General features: G+C 42.3%; 1 protein-coding gene across 2 annotated transcripts in view; it reads left to right on the top strand.

Annotated features, from left to right (window-relative positions):
• The window catches only part of LOC142100692 (ras-like protein family member 11A-like), a 70,331-nt gene extending 47,186 nt beyond the window's left edge, over positions 1 to 23,145 (top strand). For both annotated transcript variants that reach the window (XM_075184420.1, XM_075184419.1), the window contains one exon: positions 19,610 to 23,145. In XM_075184420.1, the coding sequence (XP_075040521.1) occupies positions 19,610 to 20,077 (468 nt within the window). In that variant the 3' untranslated portion in view covers positions 20,078 to 23,145. The remainder of the gene's footprint in view (positions 1 to 19,609) is intronic.
• Positions 23,146 to 23,779: the final 634 nt, after the last annotated feature.

Here is a 23,779-nt window from a genome sequence, read left to right as displayed (position 1 = left end):
CGGGCAGCAGTCGTCTATGCTATTCGTTCCCCTTTGGTGTAATAGGAAAGTAAGACAGAGACGAAAGTCGCGAGCATAATTAGCTCTTTCTTCTCATACAGCGCTGTGTTGGTTGATGTTCACACTTGCTCACTTGCTGACGCGTTTCGTCCTATATCCAGTAGGACTTTCTCAAAGCTCTATTTCCCATACTCTTGGCTCCTATTTAAGCGGTTTTTGGGGGGTGTGGTTTTCCTCCAGGTAATTAACTCTTTGGAGTCAGATCATCCACTTTAGACTTATCCCTTCCAAATACATAGATAACCATATATCCATAGGTCTTTAAATCAGAAGAGAGGGAGGAACAGACCTCCCATTTTAAATGCCGCTCTCAATTCTTCTTTATCATAAAACGCGGACTCTTATACACAGTTCACATTTTTATATATTTTTCTATATTATAGTTTCCTTCAGATCAACTTATCCCTTATCCAATGTTTATTATCAATCTGGCACATAAATTATTTCCATAGTGCAAATGTTCTCATATACAGATCCTTTCTAATAGACCCCAAAAATAAATATATATGTAGGGATCTATTTATCCCTTATTCAATGTTTGCTTCTTATCTGGCACATAAAATATTTCCATACTTCAAGCCTTCTCATACACAAATTTTATCTAATACATCCAAAGAATATATATGTGCCATATATATATATAAGTGCCATATATATATATATATATATATATATATATATATATATATATATATATATAAGTTGATCTGAAGGAATCTATAATATAGAAAAATATATAAAAATGTGAACTGTGTGTAAGAGTCGGCGTTTTATGATAAAGAAGAATTGAGAGCGGCATTTAAAATCGGAGGTCTGTTCCTCCCTCTCTTCTGATTTAAAGACCTATGGATATATGGTTATCTATGTATTTGGAAGGGATAAGTCTAAAGTGGATGATCTGACTCCAAAGAGTTAATTACCTGGAGGAAAATCACACCCCCCAAAAACCGCTTAAATAGGAGCCAAGAGTATGGGAAATAGAGCTTTGAGAAAGTCCTACTGGATATAGGACGAAACGCGTCAGCAAGTGAGCAAGTGTGAACATCAACCAACACAGCGCTGTGTGAGAAGAAAGAGCTAATTATGCTCGCGACTTTCGTCTCTGTCTTACTTTCCTATTACACCAAAGGGGAACGAATAGCATAGACGACTGCTGCCCGGGACATTCAGATACCCGCTTTTGGAGAACCACTATGAAATAATTGTTTGGTGCACTGACCGTCTCCTGTGACAAGGATCTAAATCGGAGAGGTGTATGTTTTCTATTTCCATGACTCTTTCAAGGTGTCCTAGGATGCGGTAAGATTTGTCTTCTAACGTATTTCGCTAGTTGATGTACGAAGAATTTTTATGTTAATTTTTATGGCCACGGAGGATTACACAGGTCTCTGACCAAAATACATGAGGAAACTGTGCATATTACATGTGTATGATCGATCTTTACAATGGATGCATATTCCCGTTTGGAACACTCTTTCTGACTCAGGATAATAGGAGTTGAGTGGTGATTCATTTTTGGACTTTCCACGTTGTGCCACACATACACACATATATTTTTTATTGTTTTTAATATGTTTTGATACAGGCATGTACTACATTTTTTGACGTCATTTTTGGCCTCACCAAATTTTTATTTGCCGTCTCTCCCTTTAGTGGCACGGTAGCCACGAGATACACGGTCCATTTTCTGGATCGGGAAAGTAGAATATGTATATGGGGATGTATTGTTCTGAATTTTAGATTTTCATGGTATTAATGTGTGATCTCAGAGAAGGACTATACAGTGTGACTATGTTATTTTAATAAATGAAGTTTACAGTTTCTAACTGTTGCCATACTATATTTATCAATTGAGTATCCACTATTCAGTAAGATCTTCCCAGCGCTAGACGTCCTTTTGTGTATGTTGTAGCTACTGTTACGGTCTGGTGTACCGTGGTCTAAGCTGCAGGGAAGCTTACGGAGGCCCCTCCTTATCCCCCCCCTTTTTTCCTATAAGTGGATAAGTTGTATCATCTGCTAAGCGCCAGGGTGGTTCTCGAAAGGGGACTGATCCACTAATTATATAAATGATAGCTCGAATCTGATCGGTTGCTAAATGCATATCGTATGTAAAAAAAACCCAAACAAAACATCTCCACTTTTCAACTCCACGCTTCGTGATTCTTTATCAGCTCTAGCTGCAATGTTTGGATATGCATTAAGTCTTAAGACTATATCTGTTGTATCTAAGGATTATACTCTCTAGTGCAGGGGTTGGCAACCTTTTTTCCTATCAGTGTGCCGGCTAAAATCTAGGTGTGTGTGTGTGTGTGTTTGTGTATGTATGTTAATATCATAATAGTAATAGTAATGGGACCAACAAATAAACATTATGCCATAGTTGTGCCCCAATACATAGTATGCCACATACAGTACATGTCACTTACATGTGCCCCCAATACATAGAATGCACCTTACATGTGCCCCCAATACTCTGAATGCCACTTACATGTGCCCCCAATACTCTGAATGTCACTTACATGTGCCCCCAATACTCTGAATGCCACTTACATGTGCCCCGAATACACTGAATGCCACTTACATGTGCCCCCAATACACTGAATGCACCTTGCATGTGCCCCCAATACAATGAATGCACCTTACATGTGCCCCCAATACTCTGAATGCCACTTACATGTGCCCCCAATACACTGAATGCACCTTACATGTGCCCCCAATACTCTGAATGTCACTTATATGTGCCCCCAATACTCTGAATGCCACTTACATGTGCCCCCAATACTCTGAATGCCACTTACATGTGCCCCCAATACATTGAATGCCACTTACATGTGCCTCCAATACACTGAATGCACCTTAAATGTGCCCCCAATACATTGAATGCCACTTACATGTGCCTCCAATACACTGAATGCACCTTACATGTGCCCCCAATACTCTGAATGCCACTTACATGTGCCCCCAATACACTGAATGCACCTTACATGTGCCCCCAATACATTGAATGCCACTTACATGTGCCTCCAATACACTGAATGCACCTTACATGTGCCCCAAATATTTTGAATGCCACTTACATGTGCCTCCAATACACTGAATGCACCTTACATGTGCCCCCAATACTCTGAATGCCACTTACATGTGCCCCCAATACACTGAATGCACCTTGCATGTGCCCCCAATACACTGAATGCACCTTACATGTGCCCCCAATACTCTAAATGCCACTTACATGTGCCCCCAATACACCGAATGCACCTTAAATGTGGCCCCAATACACTGACTGCACCTTACATGTGCCCCCAATACATTGAATGCCACTTACATGTGCCTCCAATACATTGAATGCACCTTAAATGTGCCCCCAATACACTGAATGCACCTTACATGTGCCCCCAATACTCTGAATGCATCTTAAATGTGCCCCCAATACACTGACTGCACCTTACATGTGCCCCCAATACTCTGAATGCCACTTACATGTGCCTCCAATACACTGAATGCACCTTAAATGTGCCCCCAATACACTGAATGCACCTTACATGTTCCCCAATACAATGAATGCCACTTACATGTGCCCCCAATACAATGAATGCACCTTAAATGTGCCCCCAATACACTAACTGCACCTTACATGTGCCCCCAATACACTGAATGCACCTTACATGTGCCCCCAATACAATGAATGCACCTTAAATGTGCCCCCAATACACTGACTGCACCTTACATGTGCCCCCAATACATTGAATGCCACTTACATGTGCCCCCAATACATTGAATGCCACTTACATGTGCCCCCAGTACATAGTATGCCACTTACATGTGCCCCCAGTACATAGTATGCCACTTACATGTGCCCCCAGTACATAGTATGCCATTTACATGTGCCCCCAGTACATAGTATGCCACTTACATATGCCCCCAGTACATAGTATGCCACTTACATATGCCCCCAGTACATAGTATGCCACTTACATGTGCCCCCAGTACATAGTATGCCACTTACATATGCCCCCAGTACATAGTATGCCACTTACATATGCCCCCAGTACATAGTATGCCACTTACATGTGCCACCAGTACATAGTATGCCACTTACATATGCCCCCAGTACATAGTATGCCACTTACATGTGCCCCCAGTACATAGTATGCCACTTACATGTGCCCCCAGTACATAGTATGCCACTTACATATGCCCCCAGTACATAGTATGCCACTTACATGTGCCCCCAGTACATAGTATGCCACTTACATATGCCCCCAGTACATAGTATGCCACTTACATGTGCCCCCAGTACATAGTATGCCACTTACATGTGCCACCAGTACATAGTATGCCACTTACATATGCCCCCAGTACATAGTATGCCACTTACATGTGCCCCCAGTACATAGTATGCCACTTACATGTGCCACCAGTACATAGTATGCCACTTACATATGCCCCCAGTACATAGTATGCCACTTACATATGCCCCCAGTACATAGTATACCACTTACATGTGCCCCCAGTACATAGTATGCCACTTACAATTAGGAGACATAGGTGAAAGCAATTTCAAATTGCATTGGCCATAACTCCTGTTCAATCAATATCTGAATTCACTGTATAGATGCTAAGAGGAGGTTGAATCTCCTTCCCAGTGCTAACTAACACCACTGAAATCTCTCTGGGAGTCGACAAGTGGGATATGGGAAGGGTGGAGGGGTAAATTGAGAACGCCACCTTCTACCATACAATAGTAGTATCATGTGATCTGGATAGCATTGCCAGCAGCTGGTAGGTATTAGGGATGTGCACCGGCGACTTTTGAGGTCTCGTGTTTTGTGTTTTGGATCCGGATTTTCGTTATTTTTGAGGTTCGGATTTGTCTCGCAAAACACTTGACGAAAGGTCTCGGTTCGGATTTAAGGTTTTGGATTCGGATTTTTTTTTGAAAAAAACATAAAAAGTTTAAAAATCAAGTTTTTGGGCTTATTTTCACTCCTAGGCTATTATTAACCTCAATAACATTCAATAACAAGCATTTCCACTAATTTACAGTGTATTCTGAACACCTCACAATATAGTTATTAGTCCAAAACGTTGCAACAAGGTATCTTTCTGGACTGCGTAGAGGAGTGGGTCACCACAATATCTTAAAAACCCTGAACTTTTATGATTCGCACCAATAAATGTACCTGGACTGCGTAGAGGAGTGGGTCACCACAATATCTTAAAAACCCTGAACTTTTATGATTCGCACCAATAAATGTACCTGGACTGCGTAGAGGAGTGGGTCACCACAATATATATTAAAAACCCTGAACTTTTATGATTCGCACCAATAATTGTACCTGGACTGCGTAGAGGAGTGGGTCACCACAATATATATTAAAAACCCTGAACTTTTATGATTCGCACCAATAAATGTACCTGGACTGCGTAGAGGAGTGGGTCACCACAATATCTTAAAAACCCCGAACTTTTATGAATCGCACCAATAAATGTACCTGGACTGCGTAGAGGAGTGGGTCACCACAATATCTTAAAAACCCTGAACTTTTATGAATCGCACCAATAAATGTACCTGGACTGCGTAGAGGAGTGGGTCACCACAATATCTTAAAAACCCCGAACTTTTATGAATCGCACCAATAATTGTACCTGGACTGCGTAGAGGAGTGGGTCACCACAATATATTAAAAACCCTGAACTTTTATGATTCGCACCAATAAATGTACCTGGACTGCGTAGAGGAGTGGGTCACCACAATATATATTAAAAACCCTGAACTTTTATGATTCGCACCAATAAATGTACCTGGACTGCGTAGAGGAGTGGGTCACCACAATATATATTAAAAACCCTGAACTTTTATGATTCGCACCAATAAATGTACCTGGACTGCGTAGAGGAGTGGGTCACCACAATATATTAAAAACCCTGAACTTTTATGATTCGCACCAATAATTGTACCTGGACTGCGTAGAGGAGTGGGTCACCACAATATCTTAAAAACCCTGAACTTTTATGATTCGCACCAATAAATGTACCTGGACTGCGTAGAGGAGTGGGTCACCACAATATATTAAAAACCCTGAACTTTTATGAATCGCACCAATAAATGTACCTGGACTGCGTAGAGGAGTGGGTCACCACAATATCTTAAAAACCCCAAACTTTTATGAATCGCACCAATAATTGTACCTGGACTGCGTAGAGGAGTGGGTCACCACAATATATTAAAAACCCTGAACTTTTATGATTCGCACCAATAAATGTACCTGGACTGCGTAGAGGAGTGGGTCACCACAATATATATTAAAAACCCCGAACTTTTATGATTCGCACCAATAAATGTACCTGGACTGCGTAGAGGAGTGGGTCACCACAATATATATTAAAAACCCTGAACTTTTATGATTCGCACCAATAAATGTACCTGGACTGCGTAGAGGAGTGGGTCACCACAATATATATTAAAAACCCTGAACTTTTATGATCCGCACCAATAAATGTACCTGGACTGCGTAGAGGAGTGGGTCACCACAATATATTAAAAACCCTGAACTTTTATGATTCGCACCAATAATTGTACCTGGACTGCGTAGAGGAGTGGGTCACCACAATATCTTAAAAACCCTGAACTTTTATGATTCGCACCAATAAATGTACCTGGACTGCGTAGAGGAGTGGGTCACCACAATATATATTAAAAACCCTGAACTTTTATGATTCGCACCAATAAATGTACCTGGACTGCGTAGAGGAGTGGGTCACCACAATATATTAAAAACCCTGAACTTTTATGAATCGCACCAATAAATGTACCTGGACTGCGTAGAGGAGTGGGTCACCACAATATCTTAAAAACCCCAAACTTTTATGAATCGCACCAATAATTGTACCTGGACTGCGTAGAGGAGTGGGTCACCACAATATATTAAAAACCCTGAACTTTTATGATTCGCACCAATAAATGTACCTGGACTGCGTAGAGGAGTGGGTCACCACAATATATATTAAAAACCCCGAACTTTTATGATTCGCACCAATAAATGTACCTGGACTGCGTAGAGGAGTGGGTCACCACAATATATATTAAAAACCCTGAACTTTTATGATTCGCACCAATAAATGTACCTGGACTGCGTAGAGGAGTGGGTCACCACAATATATATTAAAAACCCTGAACTTTTATGATTCGCACCAATAAATGTACCTGGACTGCGTAGAGGAGTGGGTCACCACAATATATTAAAAACCCTGAACTTTTATGATTCGCACCAATAATTGTACCTGGACTGCGTAGAGGAGTGGGTCACCACAATATCTTAAAAACCCTGAACTTTTATGATTCGCACCAATAAATGTACCTGGACTGCGTAGAGGAGTGGGTCACCACAATATATATTAAAAACCCTGAACTTTTATGATTCGCACCAATAAATGTACCTGGACTGCGTAGAGGAGTGGGTCACCACAATATATTAAAAACCCTGAACTTTTATGAATCGCACCAATAAATGTACCTGGACTGCGTAGAGGAGTGGGTCACCACAATATCTTAAAAACCCCAAACTTTTATGAATCGCACCAATAATTGTACCTGGACTGCGTAGAGGAGTGGGTCACCACAATATATTAAAAACCCTGAACTTTTATGATTCGCACCAATAAATGTACCTGGACTGCGTAGAGGAGTGGGTCACCACAATATATATTAAAAACCCCGAACTTTTATGATTCGCACCAATAAATGTACCTGGACTGCGTAGAGGAGTGGGTCACCACAATATATATTAAAAACCCTGAACTTTTATGATTCGCACCAATAAATGTACCTGGACTGCGTAGAGGAGTGGGTCACCACAATATATATTAAAAACCCTGAACTTTTATGAATCGCACCAATAAATGTACCTGGACTGCGTAGAGGAGTGGGCACTGGGCACCACAATAAAATATATAAAAAACCTTCAACAGATCTGCATTACACTACACATACGGCTGCTCCTCCATCCTCTCCATCATATACATGTTGGAGTTTTAGCGTGTGACAACCTCTTGTTTTTGATAATGTCAGTGCATTTTGAATATTTTTCAATTTGCCCCACACCACTGAATGTACTTTATCTATGATACGCAATACGCATCTATCTATCTTGACTGCGTAGTGTGGTGGCCCCGGTACACAATTTGGTACCGAGGCCACAATATAATTAAAAAACCCTCCACGTGTCAGAATTCCACCAAACAAGTATCTGGACTGCATAGTGCGGTGGCCCCGGTACCCAATTTTATACCGGGGCCACAATACCTCCTCCAAACATGGTACAGACAATTCGTCATTGAGATCCCAGACAGACAGGGTCAAAGTGTTATTGTTTGACTTTGTAAACCCAAAAAACTGTCCCTGTTGCACATAGTCGTGCAATGAAGACTGACTTTTTCATTTAAAGGCACGATCTTTCAAGTGTAGTGTTTGTAAGTCTAAGTCATATTATACTTTTGGTAAAATTGGTTTATTTTGTTCCTCTTTATGGTAATTAGTAATAGAATTAAAGTATGAAATAGAATTAAAGTATGAAATAGAATTAAAGTATGAAATAGAGTGGTATATAGAGTTGTAGTGTGGTATAGATAGAGTGGTCCACACAATATAATAATAATAAAACCCTCCACGTGTCAGAATTCCACCAAACAAGTATCTGGACTGCATAGTGGGGTGGCCCTGGTACCCAATTTTATACCGGGGCCACAATACCTCCTCCAAACATGGTACAGACAATTCGTCATTGAGATCCCAGACAGACAGGGTCAAAGTGTTATTGTTTGACTTTGTAAACCCAAAAAACTGTCCCTGTTGCACATAGTCGTGCAATGAAGACTGACTTTTTCATTTAAAGGCACGATCTTTCAAGTGTAGTGTTTGTAAGTCTAAGTCATATTATACTTTTGGTAAAATTGGTTTATTTTGTTCCTCTTTATGGTAATTAGTAATAGAATTAAAGTATGAAATAGAATTAAAGTATGAAATAGAATTAAAGTATGAAATAGAATTAAAGTATGAAATAGAATTAAAGTATGAAATAGAGTGGTATATAGAGTTGTAGTGTGGTATAGATAGAGTGGTCCACACAATATAATAATAAAACCCTCAACTGGTCTGAATTCCACCAAACAAGTATCTGGACTGCGTAGTGTGGTGGCCCCGGTACACAATTTAGTACCGAGGCCACAATATAATTAAAAAATTGGGCATCAACTGTCACCGTTGTTTAATATCTGATACACCTAAATATGGACTGCACAGTGGAGTGGCCCCGGTAGTAAATTTGGTGCCGGGGCCACAATACCTCCTCCAACTTCCAAGTGTAGTGTTTATAAAGACAGACAGCGTCGAAGTGTTATTAGTTGACTTTCTTAACCCTAAAATTGTCCCTGTTGCAAATATTCGTGCAATGGACAGTTACTTTTTATTGAAAGACTCAAGCTGTCAAGTGTAGTGTTTATAAAATATAAACAACAATACAGTAGTTTTAGAGCACGTCAATACCTCTTGTTTTAAATTATGACACGGCATTTTATTTTTGGTTTAATTTCTTGTATTTTTTTAAATTTGGTTTTACTTTTTGAACATGGCAAACGACTGTTGATTGGTCATATAATGCAAAAAAAAAAGGTCCAAGATGGAATTGTCCTTGGGCCCTCACACCCACCCTTATGTTGTTTAAATAGGACATGCACACTTTAACAAACCAATCATTTCAGCGACAGGGCCTACCAAACAACTTTGGCTGAAATGATTGGTTTGTTTGGGCCCCCACACCAAAAAAGCTATTCATCTCTCCCTGTACAGACTAAACAGGCTCTACTGAGGCAAGATGTCGTCCTCATCCTCAACCTCTGATTCCTCTCCCCCTACAGTGTGTACTTCCTCCTCATCACACATTATCAATTCGTCCCCGCTGGACTCCACAACCACAGGTCCCTCTGTAGTATCTGGAGGGCAGTGCTGTACTTCATTGAGGAATTGATTATTCATTTTTATAAACATCATTTTTTCAACGTTATGAGGAAGCAACCTCCTTCGCCGCTCACTGACCAGGTTCCCCGCTGCACTAAAAACTCTTTCCGAGTACACACTGGAGGGGGGACAACTCAGGTAAAATAGAGCCAGTTTGTACAGGGGCTTCCAAACTGCCTTTTTTTCCTGCCAGTAACAATATGGACTGTCTGACATGTCTACTTGGATGGTGTCAGCAAAGTAATCATCCACAATTTTTTCTATTGTGACAGCATCCAATGCAGCGAGAGTAGACATGTCTGCAATGGTTGGCAGGTCCTTCAGTCCGGACCAGATGTTATCAGCATCCCCGCCAGTGCCTCTTTTGGGAAAACTGAGCTTTTTCCTCGCAGCCATAGATGTGGAAGAAAATGAGGGTGGAGCTGTTGGCATGTCACGGTCCTCTTCAGAGGACAATCTCCTGACCAGCAGGTCTTTGCATCGCTGTAGACTTGTGTCCGCCGGAAACAGAGACACAACATACGCTTTAAACCGAGGATCGAGCACGGTGGCCAGAATGTATTCCTCTGACTTTAAAAGAGTGACCACCCTCGGATCCTGGCAAAGCGTACGAAGGGCTACATCCACAAGAGCTACATGCTTGGTGTAATCGCAATGGCTTACCAGCATCTCCCTCACTTTCTCCAGCTGCTTCTGCAACAGCCTGATCAGGGGAATGACCTGACTCAAGCTGGCAGTGTCGGAACTGACTTCTCGTGTGGCAAGTTCAAATGGCTGCAGAACCTTGCACAACACGGAAATCAGTCTCCACTGCACTTGACTGAGGCGCATCCCCACTCCTTTGCTTATGTCGTAGGTGGCTGTGTAGGCCTGAATGGCCTTTTGCTGCTCCTCCATCCTCTGCAGCATATAGAGGGTGGAGTTCCAGCGCGTCACAACCTCTTGTTTGAGGTGATGGCAGGGCAGGTTCATGCTTTTTTGTTGTGCCTCTAGTCTGCGGTAGGCACTGGCTGAATGCCGAAAGTGTCCAGCAATTTTGCGCGCCACCGCAAGCATCTCCTGCACACCCCTGTCACTCTTGAGGTAATGCTGCACCACCAAATTAATGGTGTGGGCAAAACATGGGACGTGCTGGAAATTGCCCATATTTAATGCCCGCACAATGTTACTGGCATTGTCTGACACCACAAATCCCCATGAGAGTCTAAGTGGGGTAAGCCACTGGGAGATAATTTCCCTCATTTTCTCTAATATGTTGTCAGCGTTGTGCCTCTTATTAAAGCCTGTAATGCACAATGTTGCCTGCCTTTGCATGAGCAGCCATTTTGTAGATGCTGCTACTGATGCAGCTGTTGCTGTTGCTGCGGAAGGGGATGCATCTACCCAGTGGGCTGTCACAGTCATATAGTCCTTCGTTTGCCCAGAACCACTTGTCCACATGTCCGTGGTTAAGTGGACAGTGGGTACAACTGCATTTTTAAGAGCACTGAGGACACTTGATCGTACTTCTCTGTACATTTTTGGTATCGCCTGCCTAGTGAAGTGGAATCTCGAGGGGATTTGGTACCGGGGACACAATACCTCCATCAACCCTCTAAATCCCACTCCACTGATGGCGGACACCGGGCGCACGTCTAACACCAACATTGCAGTTACAGCCGCAGTTATACGCTTTGCAATAGGGTGACTACTATCGTATTTTGTGGTCATGGCAAACGACTGTTGGACGGTCAATTGTTTTGTGAAAGACTTAGCGGTCTTACGACTTCCCCTCTGGGAAGATGACCGACTAACAGCAGCAACAGCAGCAGTGGCAGTAGTAGGCGTACCGCTGCTGGATTCCTCGGATGAATCCCGTATTGAGGAGGACTCAGTCTGGCTGCTGACTTGGGCTGCAGGACTGAATCTGATGGAGATTGTGGAGGAAGTTGACGAGGAGGGTGTTGCTGGTGTGTATCCAACTGGACCACGGGATTTAGGTGTCCCTGTACCGATGAGGGTCCTAGCCCCAGTTCCTGAACTAACCACTGAACTATGAAGGTTATTCAGGTGACGTATAAGGGAGGATGTTCCTAGGTGGGCAAGATCCTTACCCCTGCTTATTTGAGCTTTACATAAGCTACATATGGCCATACATTGGTTGTCTGGATTTGGATAAAAATAACTCCAGACCGAAGAGGTGCATTTTTTGGTCTTCTGACCAGGCATGACGATGGGCTTTTTCATCCCATGGACATCATCTGTTTCCCCCCCTGGTGCCTCATTTACAATAAACACATCACCATCCTCATCATCAAGTTCCTCCACAGCGCCAGCTACATCATCAATAGCCTCCTCCCGAGCCACCTCTTCCCGTACAGTGATGGGAAGGTCAGGCTTGACAACCACCAACACCCTTGGACTCGCCTTGGGGATTTGTGATAATTTCTCTTTAGAAGGCAGAGTTGTTTGCTGTTTTGTTGCTGACAGCATAACTCTCTTCAATTTTTTGTAGGGGAGGGGAGGAGGAGGGGGGCTAAGATCCTTGGGTGAAGATGGACCACTAGTCATGAACACGGGCCAGGGCCTAAGCCGTTCCTTGCCACTACGTGTCGTAAATGGCATATTGCCAACTTTACGTTTCTCCTCAGATGATTTTAAGTTTCTCTTTTTGCTTTTTTTTGAGAACTTGGGCTTTTGGGATTTTACATGCTCTGTACTAGGAGATTGGGCATCGGGCTTGGAAGACGACGTTGATGGCATTTCATCGTCTATGTCATGACTAGTGGCAGCAGCTTCAGCATTAGGAGGAAGTGGGTCTTGATCTTTCCCTACTTTATCCTCCAAATTTTTGGTCTCCATTATATGTAGCACAAGATACTGCAGAATGTGTGAACTTGGTAATATTGCAGTACCAATGGACTTATACTGCTGGATTGGTTTTGCAAATTTGGTTATAATTATTATATATTTTTTTTTTTTTTAATTTTTTATTTTTTTTTACTTTTTTTTTATTTTTAAAAAACTTGGGAATAGTGGGGAAAAAACTATGCCCTTAGAAGCACAGAGCACAGGACACAGCACCACTGGACTGAACAGGACACGGCACAGGACCCAGCAGCACTACGGAACTCAGCAGGACAGAGCACAGGACACAGCACCACTGGACTGATACTGCAGAATGTGTGAACTTGGTAATATTGCAGTACCAATGGACTTATACTGCTGGATTGGTTTTGCAAATTTGGTTATAATTATTATATATATTTTTTTTTTTTTTAATTTTTTTTTTTTTTTTACTTTTTTTTTATTTTTTAAAAACTTGGGAATAATGGGGAAATAACTATGCCCTTAGAAGCACAGAGCACAGGACACAGCACCACTGGACTGAACAGGACACAGCACAGGACCCAGCAGCACCACTGACCTCAGAAGGACAGAGCACAGCACACAGCACCACTGGACTGATACTGCAGAACACAGCACAGCACAGCACAGCACAGCACAGCACTGCACAGCACAGCACAGCACAGCACAGCACAGCACAGTACAGCACTAAACAGCACAGAACTAAACAGCACAGAACTAAACAGCACAGAACTAAACAGCACAGAACTAAACAGCACAGAACTAAACAGCACAGAGGACCACCTAACACACCCTCCCTCTACCCTGATCAATGCCCGAGTGAAGATGGCGGCGACTAGCGGGGAATTTATAGGATCCGAGTATCGCGAGATCAGACAACGGGATTATGAGTCAGAGCCTCAGTTTCACTTTTGAATTTGGCGCCAATACCCGGATCTGTCTCGGATCCGACTCGGATCCGCAACGTTCGGGTGGGCTCGGATTTCATAAATCCGAGTGCGCTCATCCCTAGTAGGTATAAAAGTTTAAAAGTTCCAGGGGGTAAATGTATGAAGCTGCGAGTTTAAAAAAAGTGGAGATGTTGCCTATAGCAACCAATCAGATTATAGCTGTCATTTTGTAGAAGGTACTATATAAATGATAGCTAGAATCTGATTGGTTGCTATAGGCAATATCTCTACTTTTTTAAACCAGCAGATTGATACATTTACTACAGGTATCAGACTTTTCTAGAGTTAGTGATTCCCAGCATGATCAATGGTGATTTATCTCACATAATAATATTTTTACACAGGATTTTCCGTTACCCTGCTTCACTGGCCATCTGTGCTTACAAACACATTTTTTTACACCAGATACACTGGTTACGTAAATGTGTTATTGCCAAACTTTGAATAAACCAAAGAGAAACATTAAGATTAAAATAAACAAAAACACTTTTTTTTCATTCCAGATATACAAATAGACACACAGTGCCTGAGTCATTAAGGAGAGTAAAGCATAAAAAAGGAATAACTTTGCACAATAACTTGGCACCTGGGCAAAACCAGGTTGCATTGAGGAGGGGGGGGGGTAAATTTAAAATATGGGAACAGATTTATTGTTGGGGTTGGGCATATCCTATATTAACTTTAAATTTCAGTGTAAAAATAAAGCTATGAAACATTTGTGTGCTACATGAAAAAACTGCCAGCATATACCTTATGTGCAAAATAATTAGAGATGCTCGAGCTCGGTTTTCTGAAATCTGAGCCCATCCGAACTTAGGGGACCCGGTACTTTTGCTCATTCTCAGATCTGAATTGAGGCAAAACATCATTGTTGCGTTGTCGGATCTCACGGGTTTTGGATTCCATACGTACCTCCCAGAGCCGTAACTAGGGTGGTGCAGGCGGTGCTGTCGCCCAGGGCGCAAGCCCGAGAGGGTGCAGCAGCCGCCCGCTACTCTCACCTTTGTGGCACATTAAAAGGAAAAAAAATATATATTTTTTTTTGGCCCTCCCCCGACTCGCGTCACCCCCCCCCCCCCCCGCGACTCGTGCGGGGGGGGGGGGTGTAGAGTGAGAAGGGAGGGAGGTTGGCACTTGAGCGGGGGGGGGGGGGTAGGTAGTGATGAAAGGATCAAATCCTCTTGCTGACTGGGAGAGAGCTATGCGTCCATCTGTGATGACATCACCGCAGCTGCAGATCCAATGTGACAGCGCAAGGGGGTGGGATGAGTGGAGGACGGCTCCTCTGACTTCCTGACTAACTCACATGAAGAAGTTGTGCAGTAAATAGCAGGTATTTTAACACTCACAGAATCACATATTCACTAGCACCATATGTACACTATAAATGCAGATTATATACAAACCTCTAGTTCCTCTCTGAATATACAGACTTTTATGCTCTCTCTACCTCAATAAAATAATCGTTAGTCCTGTACTTCAACATATAGTTGGTGAGTAAAAACATTGGGCGCACTCATAAAGGGGCAGACACACAGGGCGCACTCATAAAGGCGCAGACACACAGGGCGCACTCATAAAGGGGCAGACACACAGGGCGCACTCATAAAGGGGCAGACACACAGGGCACACTCATACAGGAGCAGACACACAGGGCGCACTCATAAAGGGGCAGACACACAGGGCGCACTCATAAAGGGGCAGACACACAGGGCGCACTCATACCAGGGGCAGACACACAGGGCGCACTCATACCAGGGGCAGACACACAGGGCGCACTCATACAGGGGCAGACACACAGGGCGCACTCATAAAGGGGCAGACACACAGGGCACACTCATACAGGAGCAGACACACAGGGCGCACTCATACAGGGGCAGACACACAGGGCGCACTCATACAGGGGCAGACACACAGGGCGCACTCATACAGTGGCAGACACACAGGGCGCACTCATAAAGGGGCAGACACACAGGGCGCACTCATAAAGGGGCAGACACACAGGGCGCACTCATAAAGGGGCAGACACACAGGGCACACTCATACAGGGGCAGACACACAGGGCGCACTCATACAGGGGCAGACACACAGGGCGCACTCATACAGGGGCAGACACACAGGGCGCACTCATACAGGGGGAGACACACAGGGCGCACTCATAAAGGGGCAGACACACAGGGCGCACTCATAAAGGGGCAGACACACAGGGCGCACTCATACCAGGGGCAGACACACAGGGCTGCACTCATACAGGGGCAGACACACAGGGCACTTTATATAGTGTCATTAAGATGCTCTCTGTATTGCAGACACAAGAATGCCCTCTGCATTGTATGGCTGACACAAGAATGCTCTCTCTATTGCATGACGTTTGCTAGGATACTCTTTGCATTGTATGATGGTCACTAGAATTCCCTTTTGTATTGTATGGCGGTCACTAGGATGCTCTTTGTATTGTATGGCGATCCCTAGGATGATGTTTATTTTGTATGGCGGTCACTAGGAGGCTGTTTATATTGTATTTGTATCACTAATACTGGCTAAATTATCATGCAGAACAGTATAAACCTTGCAATTCAATATGTATGATGCATCCATGGGAGTATTTTAATTTAATCTGAAAAAGAAAAATGTTTTAATTGTTCATGCTTGTGTGTATAAGTAATCACAGTTTTATTTAAAAGTATGTGGTTTTTATCTTTGAAATCCCTAACTCCAAGAAGAGGGGATTGGGAGGAATAGAGGACATTGGGAGGTTGGAACCTCTTCTTCGGGGTTAAGGCACACACCAGCATGGTTTTGACATGCTACAGTTTTGCATACAGGTATGCAGAAGCAGTGTGATTTACTTTTTATTTTTTTAATTTTATATTGTTACTGAGACTTTTTGATCTGGTGGGTGACCCAACTATTATTACATTAATGCTAACCCTGGGAACTCCCTGCTGCTGGATTAAGCTGCTCCACTTACATAACTAATGTGTATACACCATCCACTGGTGTGCTGACTCTGTCTACTTGTGACTGCTCCACCTACATGTGCAATGCTTTGCCTATATGTGTGTTAGCTCCGTCAACTGTGATAGACGGACTCTGCTTACCATAGCGTATTGCATTTGCCTTGTATAAAAACCAATGTGGCTCGAGCTAATGGAGTGCTAACTCCGCCTACAATTTGCCCCGCCTACCATTTATTGGTCCCGCCTACATGAGGCCACTTTCAGAATTTTTCCAGGGCCAAGTTCCCAATCCGCCCCTGGTATTATGTGTGTGTGAGGGGCCACTGTGTGTGTGTGTATTATGTGTGTGTGAGGGGCCACTGTGTGTGTGTGTATTATGTGTATGTGAGGGGCCACTGTGTGTGTGAAGGGGGGGGCAAACCAATATCTTGCCTAGGGCCCCATGAGCTGTAAATCCGGCTCTGATAGATATATATATCATGCATTTGCAAATATGTGTAGCAGAATTCTTTACAGTAAAGTGCTAGCCACACCCCCACATTAGGTTGACCACACCCACTTGGCAAATGTCACTCCCACTTTGATGGGGGGCGCCGGTGCCCTGTCTCGCCCAGGGCACTGAAATGTCTAGTTACGGCACTGGTACCTCCCTCCCCAGGAGATCCAGCGCCATTGCTCACACAGAAACAGGGGTACCAGTGTTCTTGTCACTCTCCATTCTCCAATGCCATTGCTCACACAGAAACAGGGGTAACAGTGTTCTTGTCACTCTCCAGTCTCCAGTGACATTGCTCACACAAAAACATGGGTAGCAGTGTTCTTGTAACTCTCCAGTCTCCAGTGCCATTGTTCATACAGAAACAGGAGGGGTAGAAGTGTTCTTGTCACTTGACAAAAAAATGACTGGAAATGAATGTTATTGAGGTTAATAATAATGTAGGAAAACCAAAACCAAAACACGAAGTTAATCCAGATCCAAAACCAAAACATGGGAGTGAGCGAACATCTGTAAAAATAATAAACTAATTTGCAACCCTTGCATTGTAGCATAGTTTTTCCAAGAGCAAATTTACTCCTTTTTTTTGCCTTGCTCTCCTTAATGACACATGCCCACAGAGTCTCATATAATCTTAGAAACAAAGCAAAGAAAAGGAGCAAAGTTTCTCCTGGGCAAACCATGTTCCAATGTAAGGGGTTGTATGCATTTATTTTTTATTCTCATTTGGCATGCAGGGAAAATACTGGCTGCTTTTGCATGTAGCACATTAAAACTGAGCAACTTTTTTATTTACACTGCGAGTTAGAGTAGAGCCAGGACACACGCCCTCTCAACTCTAAATTTGTCCGCATATTTTAAATTTGTCCCCCCCACCCCCCTACATTGCATCGTGATTTTGCCAAGGTGCAAATTTGCTTTTTTTATGTTTAGCTCTAAAAAAGGCCTGTACTCTGCATACCTCTCAACACAACTTTCTAAAATGAATAGCCTGTATCCATCACAGTGCTACCCAGGATGGATGAAATTACATTGCAGGCCATTTATAAAGTGCAAAACCTCGGCTGCACAGTGCGAAACCACCTTTAATTGTGCTCTACACCTTGATTTGTACAAGTCTGTCTCAATTTCCCCAAGTAAAATAAGAGTAATATAGAAATAAAAAGGGGACAGTGGCTCTTGTTCCACATGATACAGGAGGAATGTGTGCTGTTAAACATCAATTTGTTTATTTTTTCTGGCAGTATGTTGTGATTTTGCTTCTTATGGAGATACAGCTATTTTATTTACAGTTACAGTTTGTTTACGTTTACAAATGAGTTTGCAATGTCATTAAAACAGCAATCATTGCATGTATTGAATTGTTTATCATGGCACTATTTGTAAACTCCAGGAAAATGTAAAATGAGGGAAGGATTCAGTTCTCAATCACCCTATAACACTGACAACACAAAGACATAAAGCACTGACCATATGACACGACACTGATATTACACGCCCCGACACAGATAAATCAATCCATTCATTACACTGACACCACAAATGTACAGAAAAAGGCATATCATGCTTATCAGACCTTCTGGCCCTCCTAGTAAAGATGCCTGCCGAGAAAGCCCAGGCCTCCGGTGATTGGATGTGAGGTACTGACTTCCCATTGCTCCACAAGCGACATTTCATTCCGATTGACTGAGCAATCAGTATGAGTTGACGCTCACTGGGCAATAGGAAAACAATAGTGCCAAACCAAACCACATTATGCACAGCTAGGAAGAAATAATGCTAGATTGATGCAATTTATGTCATAAAGAGGGGGGGGGGGTGGGAGTCAGTTACATGCAATGTTCTGTTGGGTATTACGGTACGCAAAATATTGCTGATTTTTTCATCTACTACCCTAACATCCCACAAAGTCTCATCATGTAAGGGTCCGACAGTACTTTGTATGTAATTGAATTCCCCACAAAGGGTGTTGTAAAATTGTGGAAAAGAAGTCTAAGAATCCTAAGGGTGAGTGAGTAGCTGTGGAAAGAAAGCATGGGTTTCATATAGATCAACTTCCCTGAAACTGGCAAATTATCACATTTTATTTTAATTTAGACATGCCAAGAAGACTATGAATTTGACTATGGATGAATTTTAGCATATAATGTTTTGTATACATGGCTGATGCATTTGTAGCAACTTAGAGGACTGATATTAATTATGTTTATATTTAGCCAAGAGTTTGAAGTAAGATCTGCTAAACTTGAGTTGTTCTCTCTCACTCTCTTCATCACAGGAAGACACAGACAGCATTTCCTGCCAGGAGCAAATCAACCGATCCATTTATTGGGCAGATGGCTTCGTATTTGTCTTCTCAATCACAGACTACACTAGTTACCGCATGATGCGGCCTCTATACCAGCACTTAAGAAAAATCCACCCAAACACTAAAATTCCGCTTCTTTTGGTAGGAAATAAAGCTGATCTCTTAAGGGCCCGGCAGGTGTCTTCTGATGAAGGTCTTCAGCTTGCCAATGAACTGACCGGCACATATGCTGAAGTATCTGCCCGAGAAAATTATGAAGGGGTATATGGAGCTTTCTACCAGCTTTGCCAGGAGGTTGGCAAAATGATCTTCAGCTGTAATGGGGAAAAGCGAAGAGGACTGCATCTTGTGCGCCCAAGGTCTCCCAACATGCAAGACCTGAAAAGACGCTTTAAGCAAGTGTTATCTTCCAAAGTGAAGTCTACTACCACCCTTTGACCACTCCTGGGATTGCATAGTTGACTTGGATAATACTGCAAATGTGTTCATCTACATAAAAAATATCCACTTATTTGTTAAAGATTTTATTGGCACAGATTGCGCTGGAAACAATTTGTGTCATTTTGCATCTATGGTTTATTTGCCAAATGCTTTATTATTACTTGTGTTACAGATGGGAATAGCAGAAAACAAAACTTTTGTGTCATGATGTAGCTATAATTAAAGTATATCCATCGTCTTCACATAGAGAAGACAGACATTTTATGAACAAATATTCAGCTTATTAATTCACTAGGAAATAGTGAAATCACTAATCATGAATATTGGTTCAGCCCACAGAATGGCTGTCTCCACTGTGTGACATATGAATTGTTTTAATTGCCCTCATCTGTGAAATCATCAACTAAGAGATGCAAAACAGGTTGGTGCTTGGTTTATATACTAGCTTTGGCTCTAGTAAAGTACACAGTGTTTAAACTACATACTGTTATATAGGATTTACGTTGAATAGAATGTAATACAAAGTATTTAGTTAGAAAAGTATTTAGTTGGCATTAGTAATAAATGGACCTGATTTAGCATTAGAAGTAAATCCAGCTAGAAAATGCAAATTTAACACCTTGGCAATACCCATACTTGCCTACTCTCCAGGAATTTTTGTGAGGCTTCCGAATTTTAGGGAGTCCTCACAGAAGAGTAAGCATCCTCCTGGATCCCAGTGAAGGTGGGGCTTAATGATGCAATTGGCATAATCAGACCCCGCCCCCACTATGCGATGCTGTGAATAACGGAATTTCATAACAGGGGTGGTGCTACAGTAATGCCCCTCCTGCACTTGTCACCTGACCTGAAATCTTAAAAAATTTGGTATGGCAAAAACATGTTATGCTACAGTGGGGGAGGAGGGAATTATCATCATCATTTATTTATATAGCGTCACTGATTCCGCAGCTCTGTACAGAGAACTCATTCACATCAGTCCCTGCCCCATTGGAGCTTACAGTCTAAATTTCCTAACATACACACACAGACACAGAGGGAGGGAGAGACTAGGGTCAATTTTTGATAGCAGCCAATTAACCTACTAGTATGTTTTTGGAGTGTGGGAGGAAACCAGAGCACCCGGAGGAAACCCACGCAAACACAGGGAGAACATACAAACTCCACACAGATAAGGCCATGGTCGGGTACTGAACTCATGACCACAGCGCTGTGAGGCAGAAGTGCTAACCACTTAGCCACCGTGAATGGAGACAAATTTAAAATGTGCAGACACATTTGAAGTTGGGGGAAGGGGGGGGGGGAGTACATCCTAGCCGAGCTATAAATCTCTGAGTAAAAGTAAAGTTGCCCAGAATTTTTGCAAAAGTGGGCAACGTTTTCCCTGCATGCATGCAAAAAAAAAGGAGAATTTGCATTTATACCTCTTCCACACATATTTTCCAGATGCAATTAACACCCTTCAGCTGGACTTACTCCTAACACTATATGAGGCCCCATGTGTATTATTATATGTCACATTTTGTACCAGATTTCATATCTCCATGATCAAAAGCACTATTTTTTCATGTAAAAATGAATTGACGTGTTGGAACCCATAGAAATACATCTGTGCTCTCTTAGACCAACAGCTAAACTTGGTGCCACAGCAGATCAAAACAGGTGGACACAACATTTTAGACCACTTGCGAAGCCTAATGGAGTTGCAACTTGCAATTACATGTATTGATTTGTTATCATGGTACTCTTACACTAGTAAAGTGGATATTCTGCATGTGTCACAGGTAACATTGCTGTATCTAAAATTATTTAGGGATCTATTTATCAGTGAAAGGTTGCTGGGGCAGCTGAGTGATGCTTAACTCCACTGCAATACTGCCTGACTACGCGGACTCTCGCATGTGCACTGGAGCTGGAAGCCTGAACATGAGCTTCCAGTTCCAGATTTGTGTAAAAATAAAATAAATAATAAAGTTTACATAAAAAATTATTTAAGATAATAAAATAAAATGAAAATGTTTTTTTTTTAATATGAATAAAGCATATTTTCCTTACAGCGCCCCCAGGTATTGCCATACTGAAATGGCGGCAGCAAGCGGAGGACAGCAGTAGTACTTGTGCTGCCTTTGTCTTTCTTTCTACCAGCGCTCGGCCTTTTCAGAAATAGGAAAAGTCCAAATCTCGGGCTCCTATTGATAAATAGACCCCTCAGTTCAGTAAAATCTCTCTATAGACAGCAATAGCAACAGTGGCATCTGCAGTTACAAGGAGGTACAACGCTCTTTGAAATATATGTTTGTCCCCAATTGTAAAGTGCTACATCTTGACATCTTTGTGTAATGTCCCGTTTCTCAATAGGGAGTATTTGTCCCATTGAATCATTCATTAATATTAAAGTGCACACATCTCTTACACACAGCAGAGAAAGACAATTTGTGGGACACTATTCCTGGGAATGCCATCTGTCTATTCACTTGACATTGATTTCATGACTTGATAAGCTAAAGCCTCATGAATGTTGGTTCAATACACAAAATGGCAGCCCCCAGTGGGCGTGGGTGATGGATGCACATTATGGGGTAGATTTACTAAGGCTACTAAAAAGGAAAAGTGAAGGTGTTACCCATAGCAACCATTTAGAATCTAGCTGTCATTTTCTAGACTATACTATATAAATGATAGCAAGAATCTGATTGGTTGCTATGGGCAACACCTCCACTTTCCTTTTTAGAAGCTTTAGTAAATCCACCCCTATGTCTTGCACTGATTTTACATTAAATTTGTGAATGCTGGTACTACTTTATAAGTAGTAGATGCATAAGAAACCCTCCTGGCAGAGGATAAATGAGCCAATAAATAAATATAGATGTATAACTGTTAAGATAAGATTAGTATGTGGGATGGGATGAGGGGGTTTCCTCTTACATCCTAAACATTACATGTAACATACTGCAGTGATTGCCGTATGCTGACAGTAAAGATATGTAGTGCCAGTCTTGTTCTATTTACAAATGATTATTACCACTTTCTTTATAATAAAACAGAGATATAGTTTAAAACGTTAATTGCCTTTTTTACTTTTTATTCAGCACAAACATAAACAGATTATGTTATCCGCTCCATGCAGTGGATCATATAGCACAGTGATGGTCAACCTTGATTTACTTCAAGGACCTGCCTGAAACATTCAGAGGGAACACACATTGCCCTTAAGTTCCAGAATAAAGAAAACAGCCCGAGAATGACCTTGGTACACCAACATTGATCATCCCAAAAAAACATCTCATGCCCCTCACTTGCTCCATAATTCTACTAATCAGACCCTCAATAGCCACAAAATGCACCTACATGCGCTCAGGTCCCACATATACTCCAAAACCCCACATGCCACTAAGACCTCTCCACATGACCCCAGCATCCCACTCAGACCTGCTCACATACCCTTGAAACCAATCCTCATTAGTAATGTAATTATTTATATAGTGCCAATCATATTAAGTAGTGCTATACAGAGGATATGTTGTCCTTCTATTTATTCCCTGTACCATTGGAGCTTACAACCTAAATTCCTTACCACACACACACAGACCGGGCAGGGTTCATTTTCTAAGAAGTCAATTAACCTACCAGTACCAATATTTCCCTCAAACCTCCCACATGCCCATCAGACATCCCTGCATGCCCCTTACATGCCCATCA

This window comes from Mixophyes fleayi, chromosome 9 (assembly GCF_038048845.1).
Source record: "Mixophyes fleayi isolate aMixFle1 chromosome 9, aMixFle1.hap1, whole genome shotgun sequence".
Classification (NCBI taxonomy): Eukaryota; Metazoa; Chordata; class Amphibia; order Anura; family Limnodynastidae; genus Mixophyes; species Mixophyes fleayi.
This window is presented reverse-complemented; position numbering and strand designations above follow the sequence as displayed.